This window comes from Salmo salar, chromosome ssa05, assembly GCF_905237065.1.
Source record: "Salmo salar chromosome ssa05, Ssal_v3.1, whole genome shotgun sequence".
Lineage (NCBI taxonomy): Eukaryota > Metazoa > Chordata > Actinopteri > Salmoniformes > Salmonidae > Salmo > Salmo salar.
Window position 1 is genome coordinate 55,770,046 of NC_059446.1, and position 21,713 is coordinate 55,791,758.

A 21,713-nucleotide genomic window follows, 5' to 3' on the forward strand; every position below is an offset into this window, starting at 1 on the left:
GGCCCTGGTGACCATGGGAATGATGGCACCACGGTGCCAATGTACCAGGTGCAGAGGATTGTCTTCAAGTTGTTTGCCTCTACACCTACGTAGGGGTCCCACTGTGATCTATCCCCCAATGCAGTATCTGAATAGAGTGACAGGTGCATGGTGGATTGTCTTGAAAGTGTGTCCCGACTCCCTACACCCAGGCGGGATACCCCGCTACCACTTTGTCTCCCACCCACTGCAGTGTCTGAATAGAGGGACAGATATCTCGCAGCTTCTCACAGTTTCTCTAGGCTTCTCTTTCCCCTCCCTCTCTCCTCCCCACCACCACACCCCCAGCAGCCCACGGCTTCGCTGCAGTGACTCCCACAGAATAACAATGCCGCCCTATCTCACAATCCACACTGAAGGTGTGTGTGTGAGGGAACGAGGGTGGGGGAGTATACTGCTGACAAGGAAGAAATGCTGTAGATCTGCAGACAAGCGCAGCAAGTGGCTGTAATGTACTTTAAGGGTGTGTGTGTGTGTGTGTGTGTGTGTGTGTGTGTGTGTGTGTGTGTGTGTGTGTGTGTGTGTGTGTGTGTTTATCACGCCATAGAGAGGAGCAGGACTCTCAGCTACTTCCAAGCTGTTGCACCTCCAGTAGGTCACTATAACACAGTGTAACACCGTGCTAAACCTATCTAACGCCTAGCAGGGTAACTTCAACATGCTCAACACATTCTATGAGATGCATCAACATGAAATAAATCATTTCAAATCTTACCATCGATGGTGGCAGACATGGTAATAGGATAGGAATCACTTCACAAACAAATCTAAATGGATATGAATTAGCTTATTAGACGTTTTATCACGACCACCCTCAAAACCAATGTGATTTATTTGGATGATGATGGAAGACATAAACAGTGTTCTAATGACAAACATCATTATTAGCATTGTTGCCATGGTAAAGGCGGCGACAGTGAGGATGGTGACAGATGCTGATGATTGTGGCTGGCACGCGTTATTTGTGGATAATTATGTGTGATGTGTGAGGGGTATGTGATGTGTATGAGAGGGAACTAGCAGCCACAGACTGGGTGTGATGCAAATGGTAACAAGGGCAGATGACAGAGACAGGAGACAGTGGACATGGGACAAATAAAGGGACTGGGACAGAAGGTTGGGGGGCTATGACAGGAAACAAGGACAGAAACAGGGGACAGGCAGGGGACAGAAACAAGGGACTGGGAACAGGGACTAGTTAGTATAGACTACGACAGCGGACAGAGGACAGGAGACAGAGACTGGTAAAGGGACAGACAACTGGGAGAGGAGACATGAGGACTGGGTACCTCGACAGGAGACAGGGACGGGCGTCTTACATTTGTTCTCCTTCCAGGTGACAGTGGGTTCAGGTCGTCCCACCGCCAGGCAGAAGAGGTATACGTTTCCCCCCTCGTTCACTGACACATCTTGGGAGATGTTGACGATTCTGGCTGGCACTGCAAGATGAAAGAGTTGGGTTTTATTCACAGTCATGACTTGACAAAAAATAGAAACTAGAACTAAGCTACCCTCCCCTCACTGTTTGCACTACCAAAAACAAGATATAAAACTGAAGTGTCAAGCATAAAAGTAAGGGGTTACCAAAATAACAATACTACCAATGACAAACACTGATTCTCTGACTACTATTATAACAAGACAAAGCTATAGAATGTTCTTCACTTTGGTGTTGACTATAGGGATGGAAACCTTCACTCAAGGTCTAGAAGTTTCTGTCTTTGGCAGTTACCTTGTTTTTTTATTTCCACAGCATGACCACCGTCAAATGCTGTTTTGTTCTAAATTGCCATTCCAGAGCAGGCACTATGCATATAGTTAGAAAGATAACTAGATGGCCCTTGAATTTAAATGGCCCATTATCGTTGCTTTTAATGAGCTTGGCCATGAGGCTGTTTTTCTGCGAAGCATCTAACTACAGGATCCCATTTTTAACTATCTGGCCAGGCGAAAATACTCTCGTGATAAAACAAAGATTGGAGCCATCGCTAACCCACCATGGGCATCACTTTTTGATGCAGTGACTCTGGGGTGTAATTATTTTGAGTGATATCGCGGCTTAGATTGAAATGTGAGGCGACTTAGAAACTAGGGGAACATGGTCATCTGTGTGCCTGTTTGCCCTGCGGATAAACGCCTCTCCTTGGCGCCTGCACTATGTGAACAGTCTGTTGGAGAGCGGCTGGCTTAGCCTTCTGGGTAATGCTGCCTGCACCCAGCCTATATACAGACACACACACACACACACACACACACACACACACACACACACACACACACACACACACACACACACACACACACACACACACACACACACACACACACACAGTCACTAGACTGCAGAAACTTTCCCAGCTTGCTCTCTCTCTCAAACTCCAACTCAGCATGGTATGTGTGTGTGTGTGTGTGTTGGCCAGTTGATATATACCCTAATATTTTTCATTTTTATTCCACCAGTCTTGTATTATTGCGATATGTTAGTACACAAGGTACAATATACATAACAATTGACACATGCAGGGAGAAAAGGTCTGCAATCCATCAGCCGAGCAGCCGGGCGCCAATAAATCACGTCACTCAGCATCAGTCAAACTCTCACTCACTCCACCGTTGCCTTGACGATAGGCCCAGATCTGGTCCTGCATTGTCAATTACTCAGTCAGGCAGTTGGACAGCCCCCTGTATAGCCGCCCATATCGTCTTACCCACTTACCCCAGGATCTACCCACCCCTCTCAGTTCTGAGGTAAACTTGCATCATTGATAATGTATTGGCTCGGTTGCTAAGGACTCAGTCGGCTGCTTTCTTTGCTCAGTCTAAGGCTCCATCCACTGCACAACACTATCAAAGGCCCTGGGTCACTTTACATTTTTTTTGTAAAGTATAAGTAAAGTTGTGTTTACAATTGTTGGACTAAAACCTTGAGGTGAATAAATAATCCCGTAAATAAAGTGGTACATGCCCATTACAGAACCAAGTACAATATGTGCTGTAAACACATTAAAATATAGCAATTAAAGGGCTAATACACCTAAATATGTGTTTACTTACCCTGTAAACAGCCTTTGGACAAAGAGATTGATAAAGCCATGCTTTTTTGGTTTTTCCCTGGCTGCTGTCACCAAATCATAACTCACTATCTTTTCTTGTCCAAAAACCAAGTCCATATCCCCCAAATTAGCATGTTTTAAATATCCTTTGACAATTTCACTGAGACACGCAACCAATGTCAGACACTTTGGGAAGATTTGGGCTTGAGATTTAAAACAATGTTTTATTCTACCCCATCTTTCCCCCCACCTAGATGTCCCCAGGGACTCACCTTGGACGATGAGGAAGACGTGGGCTATGCGGGGCTTGTTGCTGGCCTGGAAGCTGCAGGTGTACAGCCCCTCGTCAGCCACCTCCACTCTCTCTATCTGGATGGAGAAGTCACTAGTGTTACTGTTGACCAGCGACACCCGTCTGTCCAGCGACCACTTGTCTGTCCCCGCAAACAGGATGTTTGAGCGGTTCAACCACGCCTTGTGGGTCACCTCCTCGTCGATTTTACACCTTCGAGGTGGAGGGGGAGAAAACAGGGGATAAGACAAGACCCAGATAATTTATTAATAATCATTTATTTAACTTGAATAGTGCTTTTCATTACAGAAAATAATCTGAAAGCAAAACAAAGAAACAATACATTTAAATTTAGATGGTAGAGATGGATATTGAATGTCTCTATTTGGCATGGGATGAAAGGCTGGGAGTTGAGGCAGTTTGGATTGGAAAGGCAGTGTAACATCAGCGGAGGGAAGGGGCATCAATAGACTAGCCAGAGAGAAACAAACAGGCGCTTCATCAGTGCACCACATCTGCTTTCCTCCATAGGACCCGCTCCTCCGTAAGTACTGGTCCTCCATTGCCTGGGTGATGCCACGGCTGCTGAAAAGTGCACGAAAAGCCACCACATCTTGGCAGTGGTTTAGAACAGTCCCTGAGCCTCTTCTGCCATCTCTGGCCACAGCATCCAGTACTTGTTGTAATTCTTCCCGACAGATGAAACAATAAAGCCGGGGCTGCATTATTTGAATCCAAACAGCCAGTTAGCTTTCTAACTATAAGACAAAAATATGACTTTTCATCACAATTCTGCAACTCAAGACAACAAGATCTAAGTGATCAACCCTCATAGCAGTCAAACCCCAAAATAATAATAAAAAAATGCAACAAAAAAAGTACAAAAGTACAAAAGTACAATATTTACAGAGATTGGCTTGATGGGCACTTCTTACGTACCATACGGTTAAGCTGCTCCCACAATAGCTCAATAGGGTTGAGATCCGGTGACTGTGCTGGCCACTCCATTATAGACAGAATACCAGCTGACTGCTTCCTCCAAAAATAGTTATTGCATAGTTTGGAGCTGTGCTTTGGGTCATTGTCCTGTTGTAGGAGGAAATTAGCTCCAATTAAGCGCTGTCCACAAGGTATGGCATGGCGTCAAAATGGAGTCATAGCCTTCCTTCTTCAAGACTCATTTTACCCTGTACAAATCTCCCAATTTACCACCACCAAAGCACCCCCAGACCATCACATTGCCTCCCCCATGCTTGACAGATGGCGTCAAGCACTCCTCCAGCATCTTTAAATTTTTTCTGTGTCTCAGGAATGTTATTCTTTGTGATCCGAACACCTCAAACTTAGAATCATCTGTCCATAACACTTGTTTCCAATCTTCCTCTGTCCAGTGTCTGTGTTCTTTTGCCCATCTTAATCTTTTATTTTTATTGGCCAGTCTGAGATAAGGCTTTTTCTTTGCAACTCTGCCTAGAACGTCAGCATCCCGGAGTCGCCTCTTCACTGTTGACGTTGAGACTGGTGTTTTGCGGGTACTATTTAATGAAGCTGCCAGTTGAGGACTTGTGATGCGCCTGTTTCTCAAACTAGACACTCTAATCTACTTGTCCTCTTGCTCAGTTGTGCACCGGGGCCTCCCACTCCTCTTTCTATTCTGATTAGGGCTAGTTTGCGCTGTTCTGTGAAGGGAGTAGTACACAGCGTTGTATGAGATCTTCAGTTTCTTGGCAATTTCTCGCATGGAATAGCCTTAATTTCTCAGAACAAGAATAGACTGACGAGTTTCAGCAGAAAGGTCTTTGTTTCTGGCCATTTTGAGCCTGTAATTGAACCCACAAATGCTGATGCTCCAGATACTCAACTAGTTTAAATAAGGCCAGTTTTATTGCTTCTTTAATCAGAACAACAGTTTTCAGCTGTGCTAACATCATTGCAAAAGGGTTTTCTAATCATCAATTAGCCTTTTAAAATGATAAACTTGGATTAGCTAACACAACGTGTCATTGGAACACAGGAGTGATGGTTGCTCATAATGGGCCTATGTAGATATTCCATAAAAAATCTGCCGTTTCCAGCTACAATAGACATTTACAACATTAACAATGTCTACACTGTATTTCTGATCAATTTTATGTTATTTTAATTGACAAAAATTTTTCCTTTTCTTTCAAAAACAAGGACATTTCTAAGTGACCCCAAACTTTTGAACGGTGGTGTACATACTGTATATTGAGGTGAGTCTGTATGTGCTGATGTATGAACAAAGATAACACAGACATTTTTGAGGAGGAGCAGAAGTGATCCCTGGAACCCCAAAGAACTTCCGATGCGTTTGAAAACAACAGCTGGTGAGTTGCGGCTGTAAACGGCTAGCTAGATAAGCTAGCTAACTTAGTGTAGTTGTTTTCTCAAGGTCAAAATTACGACCGAGGACAACAAGACAGTCGTGAAGAGGGCACGACAAAACCTATTCCCCCTCAGGATACTGAAAAGATTTGGCATGGGTCCTCAGATCCTCAAAAGGTTCTACAGCTGCACCATTGAGAGCATCATGACTGATTACATCACAACCTGGTATGGCAACTGCTCGGCCTCCGACCGCAAGGCACTACAGAGGGTAGTGCGTACGGCCCAGTACATCACTTGGGCCAAGCTTCCTGCCATCCAGGACCTCTATACCAGGCGGTGTCAGAGGAAGGCCCTAAAAATTGTCAAAGACTCCAGCCACCCTAGTCATAGACTGTTCTCTCTGCTACCGTACGGCAAGGAGGTACCAGAGCGCCAAGTCTAGGTCCAAGAGGCTTCTTAACAGCTTCTAGCCATAAGACTCCTGAACATCTAATCAAATGGTTACCCAGACTATTTGCATTGTCCCCCCCCCCACCGCTGCTAGTTTCTGTTATTATTTAAGCATAGTCACTTTAATAACTCTACCTACATGTAAACTCAGCAAAAAAATAAACAGCCCTTTTTCAGGACCCTGTCTTTCAAAGATATTTCGTAAAAATCCAAATAACTTCACAGATCTTCATTGTAAAGGGTTTAAACACTGTTTCCCATGCTTGTTCAATGACCCATAAACAATTAATGAACATGCACATGTGTAACGGTTGTTAAGACACTAACAGCTTACAGATGGTAGGCAATTAAGGTCACAGAAAACTTAGGACACTAAATAGGCCTTTCTACTGACTCTGAAAAACACCAAAAGAAAGATTCCCAGGGCCCCTGCTCATCTGCGAGAACATGCCTTAGGCATGCTGTAAGGAGGCATGAGGACTGCAGATGCCACATAAATTGCAATGTCCGTACTGTGAGACGCCTAAGACAGCACTACAGGGAGACAGGACGGACAGCTGATCGTCCTCGCAGTGGCAGACCATGTGTAACAACACCTGCACAGGATCGGTACATCCAAACATCACACCTGCGGGACAGGTACAGAATGGCAACAACAACTTCCCGAGTTACACCAGGAATGCACAATCCCTCCATCGGTGCTCAGGCTGTCCGCAATAGGCTGAGAGAGGCTGGACTGAGGGCTTGTAGGCCTGTTGCCCAAACCGACCATCGCTAGATCAGACAGGACTGGCAAAAAGTGCTCTTCACTGACGAGTCGCGATTTTGTCTCACCAGGGGTGATGGTCGGATTTGCGTTTATCGTCGAAGGAACCGAGGCCTGTACTCTGGATCGGGATCGATTTTGAGGTGGAGGGTCCGTCATGGTCTGGGACGGTGTGTCACAGCATCATCGGATTGAGCTTGTTGTCATTGCAGGCAATCTCAATGCTGTGCGTTACAGGGAAGACATCCTCCCTCATGTTGTACCCTTCCTGCAGACTCATCCTTACATGACCCTCCAGCATGACAATTCCACCAGCCATACTGCTCGTTCTGTGTGTGATTTTTCAATTATGTTCTGATTTAAGTTTTTGTTGGAAAGGGTTAACACTGAAGAGAAAAAAAGATCCAATCAGGATTTTTTTTGTGGTCTCTGGGGAAATCTAGCTAGCTAAGTCAACCATTGGCTAGGCCATCAGAAGCTAGACAGAAGGCATCTGCCATTCAACTGGATTAGGGCAACATTTCGGAGTGACAGTGCAATCAACCAATCACATTTAGACTTGGGACCGATTTTTCGAAAAATTTTTTTATTTCTGCCTTCTCAAAGGCCAACAGGTCACTGCGCAATAACTAACAGTAGTTTTCCCACAGACTAGTTAGCTATCTTTTGTTGTAGGCTAGTTTGCAGCAGCTGCAGCAAATGTTATCAAGTAGGATGTTGTTGCTAATTTGTTAGCTTCTCCCTTTTCAAGAATAACTTTCAACAAGAAGTTAACCTTTTACTACAGTGGGTTAAATCAGGGTCACACAGAGTGATTCTTGGTAGTCTTAAACAAATCTACCTTCAAACAAAAGTATACACCTCACACACATGGTTATGGGCTTAAACAAAGACACCTGTACCATGTCAGATATTGTTTTGTTTGTTTGCATCCCAATATTGCACTTTATATACATCACAGACAACTGAACTATAACATAACCGTTTGACATAGAAACACCGGATTTTCGACGTTTTTTAATTAAATACTCTTTATTAATTATGAAATGATGAAAAATATGAATAAGGCCAAAGAGGGCACTTTTGATCATTGACTGCAGGAAAGGGTTGTTTCAAATGATCATCATCTGGTGAGTGGAACACAAATTGCCTACTAACCAAGACTTTGGACCAAAATCTTTCAATACCTGGTTTGCATACCCCTTGTTGCCTTAGTTAGTATTTACTGGTAGATATCATATGTTGAAACAGCTTTCCTACCTACCCTACCCGCTACCGATGACGTTCTTCTGTGAGCTGCTCCATTTCAAAACCAGTTGAGAGCTGTGTACTCTGGCTGCCTGCACATGTTCAGCACATGTGAATATACTTCACATGCTTTGCGATTGTGTAGGCTACTTTGTGCATGATTTCACTATTGTACTACATAATTGATAAGTCGTATACCTCCACTGCACTAATTTGATACGCATCAGTGGGGAGTATGGAGTGAGTATACTGAAAACAGTGGGTAAAAGGCGTATACTTGCATATAGCCTCCACTACACCACTGGCCCTCTGTGTTTACTAAAAAGTGTACTCTCCTACATGGGTCTGCTGGTATTGCTGTTGCTACCTTTTCTGCATCATTACCCTGTCACACACTGAAGGCCTAGGTCCAATACGTTCGCCACTGTGCAAACATGTTGATAATACAGTGCATTCGGAAAGTATTCAGGCCCCTTCCCTTTTTCACATTTTGTTACGTTACAACCTTATTCTCGAATGGATTAAATAAAAAAAATTCCTCATCAATCTAAATGCAATACCCCATAATGCCAAAGTGAAAACAGGTTTTAGGAAGTTTTGCAAATTTATTAAAAATAAAAAACAGAAATACCCTTTGCTATGAGACTCGAAATGGAGCTCAGGTGCAACCTGTTTCCCTTGATCATCCTTGATATGTTTCTAAGACTTGATTGGAGTCCACCTGCGGTACATTCAATTGACTGTACATAATTTGGAAAGGCATCCACCTGTCTATGTAAGGTCCCACAGTTGACAGTGCATGTCAAAGCAAAAACCAAGCCATGAGGTCGAAGGAATTGCTCATAGAGCTCTGAGACAGGATTGTGTCGAGGCACAAATCTGGAGAAGGGTGCCAAAAAATTTCTGCAGCATTGAAGGTCCCCAAGAACACAGCGGCCACCATCATTCCTAAATGGAAGAAGTTTGGAACCACCAAGACTCTTCCTAGAGCTGGCCGCCCAGCCAAACTGAGCAATCAGGGCAGAAGGGCCTTGGTCAGGGAGGTGACCAAGAACCCGATGGTCACTCTGACAGAGCTCCAGAGTTCCTCTGTGGAGATGGGACAACCTTCCAGAAGGACAACCATCTCTGCAGCACCCTACCAATCAGATCTTTACGGTAGAGTGGCCAGATGGAAGCTACTCCTCAGTAAAAGGCACATGACAGCCCGCTTGGAGTTTGCCAAAAGACACCTAAAGGACTCTCAGACCATGAGAAACAAACTTCTCTTGAACCCGATCGAACATCTCTGGAGAGACCTGAAAATAGCTATGCAGCGACGCTCCCCATCCAACCTGACAGAGCTTGAGAGGATCTGCAGAGAAGAATGAGAAAAACTCCCCAAATTCATGTGTGCCAAGCTTGTAGCATCATACCCAAGAAGACTTGAGGCTGTAATCACTGCCAAAGGTGCTTCTACAAAATACTGCGTAATGGGTCTGAATACTTATGTAAATGTGACGTTTACGTATTTTTTTTAATACATTTGCTAAAATGTCTAAAAACCTGTTTTTGCTTTGTCCTTATGGGGTATTGTGTCTAAATTGATGAGAAAAAAATAAGAATAAGGCTGTAACGTAACAAAATGTGAAAAAAGTCAAGGGTTCTTAATACTTTACGAATGCACTGTAGTTAATAAAGACTGTTCAGGTATTAATGTTCTAAAAAAGGAGTGTATATACTTGGCCTGGCAAAGCGGTTTTGAACGCTTACTGAATGGAAGCTGATAATTATGAGTTTTTCACTCCGCTGGTCTCGGCTGGTTTCAGGAAGAAATGAAGAGTCCTCACTGTCCGAGACCGAGTCAAGACCGAGTACAAATGTATCCGACAATGAGACAAGACCGAGACACTCAAAATGAGGTCTCGAGACCGTCTCGAGTACTACAACACTGACTCAAACGTTAGCTTGATCTGCTAGCTTGATCTTTTTTTTATGTGAACCGTTTTTTAATCCGTTTTTGCTATTGGGACTTAGCATTAGACTCCAGAGCCCTTTATTGCAGAGTTGGGTCACTGAGGTGGTCGGTTTTAAATTCACTAACACTGAAATATGGTGAGTTGGGATGTTATCGGGAACTTTGAAATTTGAAACAAGCATGCTAACAAGCATTCGTTGTTACACCCCTGTAATTACAGACTGTAATTACCAGCTAGCTAGCTAGTCAATAATGGCGCGCTGCAGTGCAGGATCCCACTGGGCAGATGTCAATTTAACATCTATTCCACGTTGGTTAAGTGTAATTTCATTTAAATGATGTGGAAACAACGTTGATTCAACCAGTGTGTGGGGAATCTCTTGATTGTGCGTGCAAACAGAACATGTTATTGTTTTAACATTTGAAAAGATCTAGAGTAGATTAGTAATAGTTTTTCAGAACTGTCTGGTATGACCTCAAGCAGTTTAGACTGGGCAAGTTCATTCCAAGTGAAATCTCCATCTGCATGCACCCCAGGCACCGGGTAATGGAAAACAAACTCGCCCACTCCTTTGACTACATTATTTTCTTTAATATACTATTACCTCACAAGACTTTCTTGAAAACCAGATTTTATCTCAATGCAACTACCCTGGTTATATACACGGAGTGTACAAAACATTAGGAACACCTTCCTAACATTGAGTTGCACACCCTTTTGCCCTCAGAACAGCCTCAATTTGTCGGGGGATGGATTCTACAAGGTGTCGAAAGCGTTCCACAGGGATGCTGGCCCATGTTGAGTCCAATGCTTCCCACAGTTGTGTCAAGTTGGCTGGATGTCCTTTGGGTGATACCATTCTTGATACACATGGGAAATTGTTTAGGGTGAAAAACCCAGCAGTGTTGCAGTTCTTGACACACTCAAACCAGTGCGCCTGGCACCTACTACCATACACCATTCAAAGGCATTTAAATATTCTGTGTTGCCCATTCACCCTCTGAATGGCACACATACACAATCCATGTCTCAATTGTCTCAAGGCTTAAAAATACTTATTTAATCTGTCTCCTCCCCTTTATCTACACTGATTGAAGCAGATTTAACAAGTGACATCAATAAGGGATCATAGCTTTCACCTGGTCAGTCTGTCGTGGAAAGATCAGATTTCCTAATGTTTTGTACACTCAGTCTATACGTATATATGAATACAAATATTATTTTGAGTTTGGAATGTAATTTTCGCAGTGTCTGAACTAGAAATGTTTTTGTGACAGTATGACTACAGTACTGTCCTTCACCACTAGATGTCCTTACAAGCTTCAGCTGGGGACCAGGCCAGGAGAGAATATGCCTGAGTGCTTTGTTTAATTGATGTGGCCAGGGTAAAAAAAATATCTCTGTGAGGTAGGTCACATGGCCTCCAGTGAATAGCCTCCAGTGAATAGGCCTCATCTATGCCAGTGATATTACCTTTAATCACCCATGCAATGAATAGATGAGCCTGTAAGTATGAAAGGGCATCATATATCAACTACAGAAGCCTGACAGTGGTCTATGGTTCTAGGGCTTGGCAATATGAGATGACAGTGATGGTGACCAGATTTGGAATGACACCTGACAGCGGGTTAAATAGTTAAAATGTTGATAGACAGTAGGCTTTTATGAAGGTCTCAAAGTCCAGGATATTGACAAAATGGCAGTTTTTCTGAGGAACATTTTTCAACCTAGTTGGGGTATACCGCATGAGGTTTTTATGACAGTGAATTGGCAATTAAGTCAGCATGATGACAGGAGAAGAAAAAAAACAATTTGAACATGTAATTAGTAGGTGCAGGTGTAGGATCAAAGAGTTACCTCAGAATGATGCTCTCTCCTTCCAGCACTGTAATGTTGTCGGGCAGGTGGCCGAATTCGGCTCCGTGCACACTTGGCCCTGCCAAGGAAAATGAGAGTAGAGAGGGAGGAGGGTGAGCATAATGCCGTTATAACAACAACAGACGGTCCATTCGCATTCTCAATACCCAAATCCCCTGGTTGGCATCTCAGCCGCCGTGGTGCTGAGTACCTCATTGATCCAGGTCAGGCTGGATGTGTTTGGCGGTTTACTTAGTTATTTGTGACGGGAAAGTCATAAATATACAAACAAAGGTGTTGTAGCTTATGCACTGACCCCCTGAATAATGATTTGGTTCCCCCCCCACCCCATGTGTGTGTGTGTGTGTGTGTGTGTGTGTGTGTGTGTGTGTGTGTGTGTGTGTGTGTGTGTGTGTGTGTGTTGTGTCTCATTGAACAGTGTTGATAATGAGCCGGGGGAAGAGGAGGATTCACGCAGGGGCGTCAGAGCGTGAAATGAAGGGACACCAACGGCAACAGGAGGGATGCGTACAAAGAGGCTCACCCTGCCTACAAATAGACACACGCACACACACCAAGACAGTCTCGCAAGCGCACGCAAATACACACTACCACAGGAATTAAACTAAATGATAAACTGGGGATGATATGATATGTGGGGCATCGTCTGTCAATGAAAATGCCCTTTTTGTTACAAATGTAACCAGAACCACGCATAATACACATTCACTAATAATGACTAACTTTATAGAAAATTAACACAGGTCTCATAAACAATATCTCAAGCACGAGCCCACGTGCTAGTGAGTAGCCAGCTAATCTTTAGCCAACTTGGATCTATTTGCTAGATACCAAGGTAGAACATGAACACATCGTTCTGTCTGTCTCCAACTGTTTGAATAGCATGCTAGCCTGTCTACATTGTTCAGATGTTGAAATCAAGTGGCCTAACTTATTTCTCAGAATGGGAACGAGTTTCCAATTCCTTATGTAATAGTGTTTGATGCTTTTTGCACAATTCTAAAACACAGACTAGACAGCTAGTATAACAGTCTTTGGCTAAAATGTTACTAGTGGTACATGGTACCGCAATGCCAAATGCAACAGACTGAGCATTTATTTTCCAGAATCAATGTTCATTGATACTCCCGTTTTAGAAGTGTCCGCTCCGCACGCAATTTGAGGAGTTGAGACCTAAAAAGGGTATCAATAGAAAGGTGCATTTCTCCTCTATTACAGTAAAATAATGTTTCAATGTGTTTCGGTGTCCATACGAACCCATTCTGTTAGACCAACCCTCAAATGCAAATACAGAGTTGAAACAATAGTGTGTGATTGCAGCCAGCAATTCGGGGCATTCCTGCATGTGGAACGCCTCGAGCATCCCATGGTTCCCTGCAATCGAGCACGCCATCTTCATGCTTGTGTGAGACTTTTGATGTTCTGGATTTCCCCTGATTGTCTATGGGATTAAAACGTGGGTCAAGAGGGGTCTACCGATGTCCTAGCTAGCTAGCTACCAGTGTCGCCCCCACTTCCCACCTGTTGTGTCCTGGAGTCCTCCTAGCTAAATAGCTAGCACACAGTGTCCTTCGCTTCCACTTGCCGAAGACCTGCCCTTGCTGTCGTTAGCAGAACTGTGGGAAATCAGTGCCTGACAGGTGGGAGAGAAGGACACTGTCTACCTGTGTCCTAGCTATCGTTAGCTAGCTAGCTCCCTATCCAGCCTGCTGTTTACCCGAGTCCTAGCAAAACAATGTACTAATAGAAGTATAAAGAGGTGTTCCTGCAGATGCAGGAATTAGACTTGGGCAGTATACCATATATACCGTATACGGGAACAGTCACAGGATGGTTTTTCAATACCGCCAATAACGTTGAAACTATTTCTTTGATGTTTCTCTATACATTTGAATATTTGTATCTACTTTTTAATAAGTAAATACCTGCGGTCAACTTGTGCAATATGTTAGAAGATAAAGCAGATCGCGTTCTTCATTTCACCTGTCACATTATTTTACATTATGAAGCTTACCATAGTTCTCCAGAACAGATGAGACAATCACATGTTTGTTTGTAAATAGCACAACTGGAGAAAGTGGGAGCAGGTGAGTCCAGCTGTGTATTGACAGAGGTCACGTTTTATATTAAAAGTCAACCGTGTTCTTTTTGCTTATCAATGAACATAAAGAGTGATCAGGGACTTGCAACTACAGTTGTCCTTCACAGAAAATATATTAGTGCAACACCTTTGTCAGAAAATAGCCTCATTTTCATTACATGACAACAGAAGTGCAATGCTATTTGGCTGGCAGCCACACAAGTAGGCTAAATGAGCTTACAAGGAAAAACATATGTATTTTTTTGCAAAAACTATGCATGGCAATCATATGTCTGTTTATCATATAAAGAATGTTGCCAGCTACATTTCCTAATGTTTTTCTTAAAGTTAATCTTGCATTTTACTGGAGAAAAGTAGGCTAGCTACACCTAGAAAAGTACCAGAGAAAAGTAGCTAAACATCAGTCAGAACACTGTCTGCTGATAGAATGCCCGTTTGTGAATTCTCATCCAATTTGGGAAGTGCAAGATGAGTCTGATTCCGAGCAGAAATTACAATAAGAAGCATTTTAGATCTGCGTTTATAAAACTCAGCAAGATATTTCTTATGCATTTTATATTTTTGTTGCTATATGAAAAACAAATAATTATGTATTAACATGATCCCTAAGATTAACTTGCTAGTTATCTAAGTAGCTGAATTAATAAAATGACGGGGAATCATATTGTGTTAGCTTTCCGCTGTGTTCGAGAAGTCAAAGCCCTTTGGATGAGTTATCTGTACAACTGCCACTGCTATTTTTACATGTCCTTGCATTTTCTCTCCTCTCCGTTCTCGGCCAGTCTGCTTCTCGAGCAGAGCAGGCAGGCAGGTTGCCCTAGCGACTCCAGACTCCTCACAGACACAGTGTGTACGCTGCTCCAGAGCCAGTACTGTTCATTTACACAATATCTTTCATTCACATTCGCTTGTAAATGTCCAAACTCACCAGAAATGACATTCGGTAGCTCCTACCTATATATGTATAACTTTATGAGCTGGACTGCCTGTCTTTGCAATTTTTTTATTTGCGTTCGTTAGTATATTTTCTGCCTGCAATTGCACTCTTCTCAGTTGAAACTGATTGTCAGAGAGGAAGAACTGATCTCTCATCTTTGTTGTTGTGTGAGTAAATGATAAATTGCACACAGGATAGAAGGAGCGAAGGAGATGAGACCAAAAAGACAACATGCGAACAACTGGACATAAATGCTCATAAAATGTTTTATCATAATTTGATTCTTGTGATACAGACATTTGGAATACCGTCTTAAAACATAAATTCAAATGAATTAAATGAATTCTATATAACACCCAGCCCTAAAGCGCTACAGTAGTGTTGAAGCTTCCCTTCCTTGAATTATATTTTGTAAATCTGCATCAACTGACTCCACAAACAAAGATAACAGAAGCCATACAGTGCTATCTTAGCAATGACATACTGAGGCAGGTCTATACTCAAATCAAATCAAATGTATTTATAAAGGCCTTATTACATCAGCTGATGTCACAAAGTGCTGTACAGAAACCGAGCCTAAAACCTCAAACAGCAAGCAATGCAGGTGTAGAAGCACAGTGGCTAGGAAAAACTCCCTAGAAAGGCCAGAACCTAGGAAGAAACCTAGAGAGGAACCAGGCTATGAGGGGTGGCCAGTCCTCTTCTGGCTGTGCCGGGTGGAGATTATAACAGAACATTGCCAAGATGTTAAAATGTTCATAGATGACCAGCAGGGTCAAATAATAATAATCAGAATGGTTGTCGAGGGTGCAACAGGTCAGCACCTCAGGAGTAAATGTCAGTTGGCTTTTCATAGCCGATCATTCAGAGTATCTCTACCTCTCCTGCTGTCTCTAGAGAGTTGAAAACAGCAGGTCTGGGACAGGTAGCATGTCCGGTGAACAGGTCAGGGTTCCATAGCCGCAGGCAGAACAGTTGAAACTGGAGCAGCAGCACGGCCAGGTGCACTAGGGACAGCAAGGAGTCATCAGGCCAGGTAGTCCTGAGGCATGGTCCTAGGGCTCAGGTCCTCCGAGAGAGAGAAAGAAACTCAGCATGACACCATCTCTGTCCCTCCAAACTCTGTCAAATGCCAGCATGCACATCCAGTCCACCCTTACGGTGCCCATATTAGGACACCCTCACTGTCTGAAGGTCATGTCTAAATTTGACCTCAAAAGTGTTTTGGGTTTTGCATTTTAGCTAACCCTAACCCTTTTCTTAACCTTAACCTAATTCTCCTAACCTGCAACGCTAATTCTCGTAACCTGCTGCTTAAGTTCTCCTAAACCTGCAACGAAAAGTCAATTTTGACAAAACCTGTATTCCTTCTAGACAAAACCCTGTCTCAGTCCTTGCTAGATCTTCAACCAATCTCCTCTATCTCTTTCCTAACGTGTCCATAATATCTCTATGCTACTGCTGCTGCCGTCTTGCCTCTAAGGTTTAATAAACAGTGACTTATGCGAAGAAACGCTGTGCAGTCAGGAGTTTAGAAGCACCCGGAGGTTTGTCTGATTAATGCAAAGAGGTGCGCTAAGACAATACGCGCTAAGCTTGGCAAGTGTAATTCCAGGCAGAGAGGTCTCGAAAACGTGACAGTTGTAAGCAGTGCAGCATCTGATGGCCAATTGCTCATGCTTTTAATTTAAACACGGGCTCTTGGTGGAGTCATGGCTTGATTGCACAGCGTAATGAAAAGGTGCAGGCATTCTGATTCGCGTCACGGTCTCATAAACAAATAGAAAAAAAAGGTGAATCTAATTATGCGTTGAAATTATGGTCAATGGCAATGGGGAAATTGAGAGATTTATTTTTCCAAAGTACTGAAATGAGTACAAAGTCTAAGCAGAGTAATACTAATAAGTTGAATATGAGTGTGTGTTTGTGTGTCTGATGATCCACAATTCTTCATGGTCCTTTCGAGACAGTTATTGTGTGTGTGCACCTGTACAGTGTGTGTGTGTCCAGTATGTGTGCATTTGCTTTAAGTGTGTCAGTCACCAGCAAGGACAGGCCATCCCACAGTGAGAACTAATGGCGCCTTGAAGGATGGAGAGGGATGGAGAATGTCCATGAAAATCCTCCGCTAAAAGCCATAATCACATTAGCGTGCTGCTTGCTGCTTGCTGCTTGCTGCTTGCTGCTTGCTGCTGTGCTATCTAGGCTGGCCAAGAAACCCAGGAAGGAAGAACACACTGGCTGTATCAGCATCACTACCACTCACTGTGACAGTCCCTCTCACTGCATGGGGGAGGGGAGACATTAGCCATTGTGTCCAATGTACTGTATAACCAAGGCCTAGGAAACGTCACCAGGGGTAGGTGTTTGTTAAAGGGCAACTGAACGCAAAATGTCTTTGGTTGAAAACTGCATATGTGGCATCGATATTAGTCAGAAACACAACAAAGTGTAAGTACAATAATTTTGGTCATAAAGTCAGTATATTCCAAAACATAGTTTTGTGAGATTTGTGTAAGTGAGATCATCAGAACTTACATGAGGGTTGGGTTTCGATTACAATCATGCCCACTTGCCCACTAACACGGGATTGTAAATCCTAGGGAGAATTCTCATGCACGGAAAAACAGCTGCGTTGATTGCGCTCTAGCCAATGTGGCAGCAGAACATCCAGGCAGTGAGACAGACCTGCACATTACGCAGCGCTTATATCCTATATCCTTATTTATCCAATAATAATTCTGACTGTGGTAGTGGTAGTGGCTATGTTGTTTTTACTGTGACTCAAGAGGGACAATCTCGTTTTCTTAATGACTAGCAGAAAATCAGATGCAGAATCGGTGAGTTAATCCGCTCTTTAAGGTTATTTCTATGAAACAACCTTGGATATACTGTAACCTATACCATCCTATGTGCACGTGCCACACTGCACAGTAGGCTTGTTACTGTGGGTCCTCAGTTGTTCTGTGCGTCCTCAGTTGTTGTACCCGCAAAACACCAGTCTCAACATCAACAGTGAAGAGGCGACTCCAGGATGCTGGCCTTCTAGGCAGAGTTGCAAAGAAAAAGCCATATCTCAGACTAGCCAATAAAATGAAAAGATTAAGATGGGCAAATGAATACAGACACTGGACAGAGGAACTCTGCCTAGAAGGTTGCCTCTTCACTGTTGACGTTGAGACTAGTGTTTTGCGGGTACTATTTAATGAAGCTGCTAGTTGAGGACTTGTGAGGCGTCTGTTTCTCAAACTAGACACTCTAATGTACTTGTCCTCTTGCTCAGTTGTGCACTGGGGCCTCCCACACCTCTTTCTATTCTGGTTAGAGCCAGTTTGCGCTGTTCTGTGAAGGGAGTAGAACACAGATCTTCAGTTTCTTGGCAATTTCTCGCATGGAATAGCCTTCATTTCTCAGAACAAGAATAGACTGACGAGTTTCAGATGAAAGGTCTTTGTTTCTGGCCATTTTGAGCCTGTAATCGAACCCACAAATGCTGATGCTCCAGATACTCAACTAGTCTAAAGAAGGCCAGTTTTGTTGCTTCTTTAATCGGAACAACAGTTTTCAGCTGTGCTAACATAATTGCAAAAAGATTTTCTAATCATCAATTAGCATTTTAAAATGATAAACTTGGATTAGCTAACACAACGTGTCATTGGAACACAGGAGTGATGGTTGCTGATCATTTTCCAGCTACAATGGGCATTTACAACATTAACAATGTCTACACTGTATTTCTGATCAATATTCTGTCTTTTTAATGGACAAAATATGTGCTTTTCTTTCAAAAACAAGGACATTTCTAAGTGACCCCAAACTTTTGAACGGTAGTGTATGTACACACACACACACACACACACACACACACACACACACACACACACACACACACACACACACACACACACACACAAATGATGTATGCATAAGCTGAAACCTGAAAACAACACGGTGAAGGTTACACACCAGAGGCCTGCTATTCCCTATTCCCCACTCAATTCCCATTTTTACAGCTCAATTGGCACCTTCATTGTAAAACCTGTATCACCCTGCCTTTACCCTCCCTCACTGCACATGGTGTTAACCAGGTCAACACACACAGCCCAGACTCACTCAGTCACACTCACCCACAACCATGTGTATAAGTACACACCGAAACACACAGAAACCAAGTCCGTTATCAACACACAGAAACACACTCACTCATGCATACACACCATCACAACCCCTGTCACCTCTGTCACTCACTTAGAGCGTGCACTGTGCATAAAGGCTGCCGCTTTGACCTTGGTAGGGGGGTGAAGGGCATCACATCGAAGATGAGAAGCTAAAAGGGTGTCTATGGTGTCTGTGGTGTCTCACCACTGGACAGTTGAATGTGCAGAGTCAGGGTCTTGTCAATTCGAATACTACACAGTCGAGAGGGGGGTGTAAGGGTTGATGGGGTGGACGTTGGACAGATGACGACAGAGCGTGAAAACACCTGCTAGACTGCGCATGCCCGCCACCCTTCAGCCTTAATAACACAGGGAGAGAGAGAGAGAAAGAGAAGCAGCAGTCCAGGTAGAGAGAGATAGAGGGAGAGAGAGAGAGAGATGGAATGAGAGAGAGGGAGAGAGAGAGAGAGAGAGAAGGCACAACTACGACAACATAACCAACAAAAACGGGTCACAACTCCTGCAGCTCTGCCGCACCCTGGGTATGTACTAGAGGTCGACCGATTAATCGGAATGGCCGATTAATTAGGGCCAATTTCGAGTTTTCATAACAATCGGTAATTGGTATTTTTTATTTAACTAGGCAAGTGGGTTAAGAACACATTCTTATTTTCAATGACGGCCTAGGAACGGTGGGTTAACTGCCTTGTTTGGTGGCAGAACGACAGATTTTTACCTTGTCAGCTCGGGGATTCAATCTTGCAACCTTACGGTTAACTAGTCCAACGCTCTAACCACCTGCTTTACATTGCACTCCACGAGGAGCCTGCCTGTTTTGCGAATTCAGTAAGAAGCCAAGGTAAGTTGCTAGCTAGCATTAAACTTATCTTATAAAAAACAATCAATCAATCAATCATAATCACTAGTTAACTACACATGGTTGATGATATTACTAGTTTATCTAGCCTGTCCTGCGTTGCATATAATCGATGCGGTGCGCATTTGTGAAAAAGGACTGTCATTGCTCCAATGTGTACCTAACCATAGACAGTCTTTCTTAAAATCAATACACAAGTATATATTTTTAAACCTGCATATTTAGCTAAAAGAAATCCAGGTTAGCAGGCAATATTAACCAGGTGAAATTGTGTCACTTCTCTTGTGTTCATTGCACGCAGTGTCAGGGTATATGCAACAGTTTGGGCCACCTGGCTCGTTACGAACTCATTTGCCAGAATTGTATGTAATTATGACATAACATTGAAGGTTGTGCAATGTAACAGGAATATTTAGACTTAGGGATGCCACCCATTAGATAAAATACGGAACGGTTCCGTATTTCTCTGAAAGAAAAAACGTTTTGTTTTCGAGATGATAGTTTCCGGATTCGACCATATTAATGACCTAAGGCTCGTATTTCTGTGTGTTTATTATATTATAATTAAGTCTATGATTTGATAGAGCAGTCTGACTGAGCGGTGGTAGGCACCAGCAGGTTCGTAAGCATTCATTCAAACAGCACTTTTGTGCGTTTTGCCAGCAGCTCTTCGCAATGCTTCAAGCTGTTTATGACTTCAAGCCTATCAACTCCCAAGATTAGGCTGGTGTAACCAATGTGAAATGGCTAGCTAGTTAGCGGGGTGCGCGCTAATCGCGTTTCAAACGTCACTCACTCTGAGACTTGGAGTAGTTGTTCCCCTTGCTCTGCATGGGTAACGCTACTTCGAGGGTGGCTGTTGTCGATGTGTTCCTGGTTCGAGCCCCGGTAGGAGCGAGGAAAGGGACGGAAGCTATACTGTTACACTGGCAATACTAAAGTGCCTATAAGAACATACAATAGTCAAAGGTATATGAAATACAAATGGTATAGAGAGAAATAGTCCTATAATAACTACTACCTAAAACTTCTTACCTGGGAATATTGAAGACTCATGTTAAAAGGAACCAGCAGCTTTCATATGTTCTCATGTTCTGAGCAAGACACTTAACCTGTTTGGGCTAGGGGGCAGTATTGAGAATTTTGGAAAAAATATGTGCCCATTTTTAACTGCCTCCTACACCAACTCAGAAGCTAGAATATGCATATTATTGTTCAGGTTTGGATAGAAAACACCCTAAAGTTTCTAAAACTGTTTGAATGGTGTCTGTGAGTATAACAGAACTCCTATGGCAGGCAAAAACCTGACAAGGTTTCATGCAGGAAGTGGCCTGTCTGACAAGGAGTCGTGCGTCTTGCATCTGTTTATTGAAGAGTAAGGATCTTAGCTGTAACGTGACAATTCCCAGGGCTCCAATAGGCTCTCAGAACCCGGGAAAAACCTGAACGATGACGAGGCAGCCTCTGGCTGAAACAGATTATCGCCTTATCCAAGTGGCCGATCAGAGGACCATTGAATGAGGCGCGTGCACGATTCGCCCCCGTGGAGAAATTTCATTCGGCTGTTTAGCTTATTGCAGATTCCCGGTCGGAATATTATCGCTTTTC

General features: G+C 43.3%; 1 protein-coding gene across 2 annotated transcripts in view; it reads right to left on the reverse strand.

The window, feature by feature from the left end:
- LOC106605157 (igLON family member 5) overlaps positions 1-21,713 on the reverse strand; it is a 156,563-nt gene that overhangs the window by 19,513 nt on the left and 115,337 nt on the right. For both annotated transcript variants that reach the window (XM_014200521.2, XM_045718389.1), the window contains exons 2-4: positions 12,013-12,091; positions 3,365-3,597; positions 1,359-1,478 (exon numbers count right to left, since the gene is read on the reverse strand). In XM_014200521.2, the coding sequence (XP_014055996.1) occupies positions 1,359-1,478; positions 3,365-3,597; positions 12,013-12,091 (432 nt within the window). The remainder of the gene's footprint in view (positions 1-1,358; positions 1,479-3,364; positions 3,598-12,012; positions 12,092-21,713) is intronic.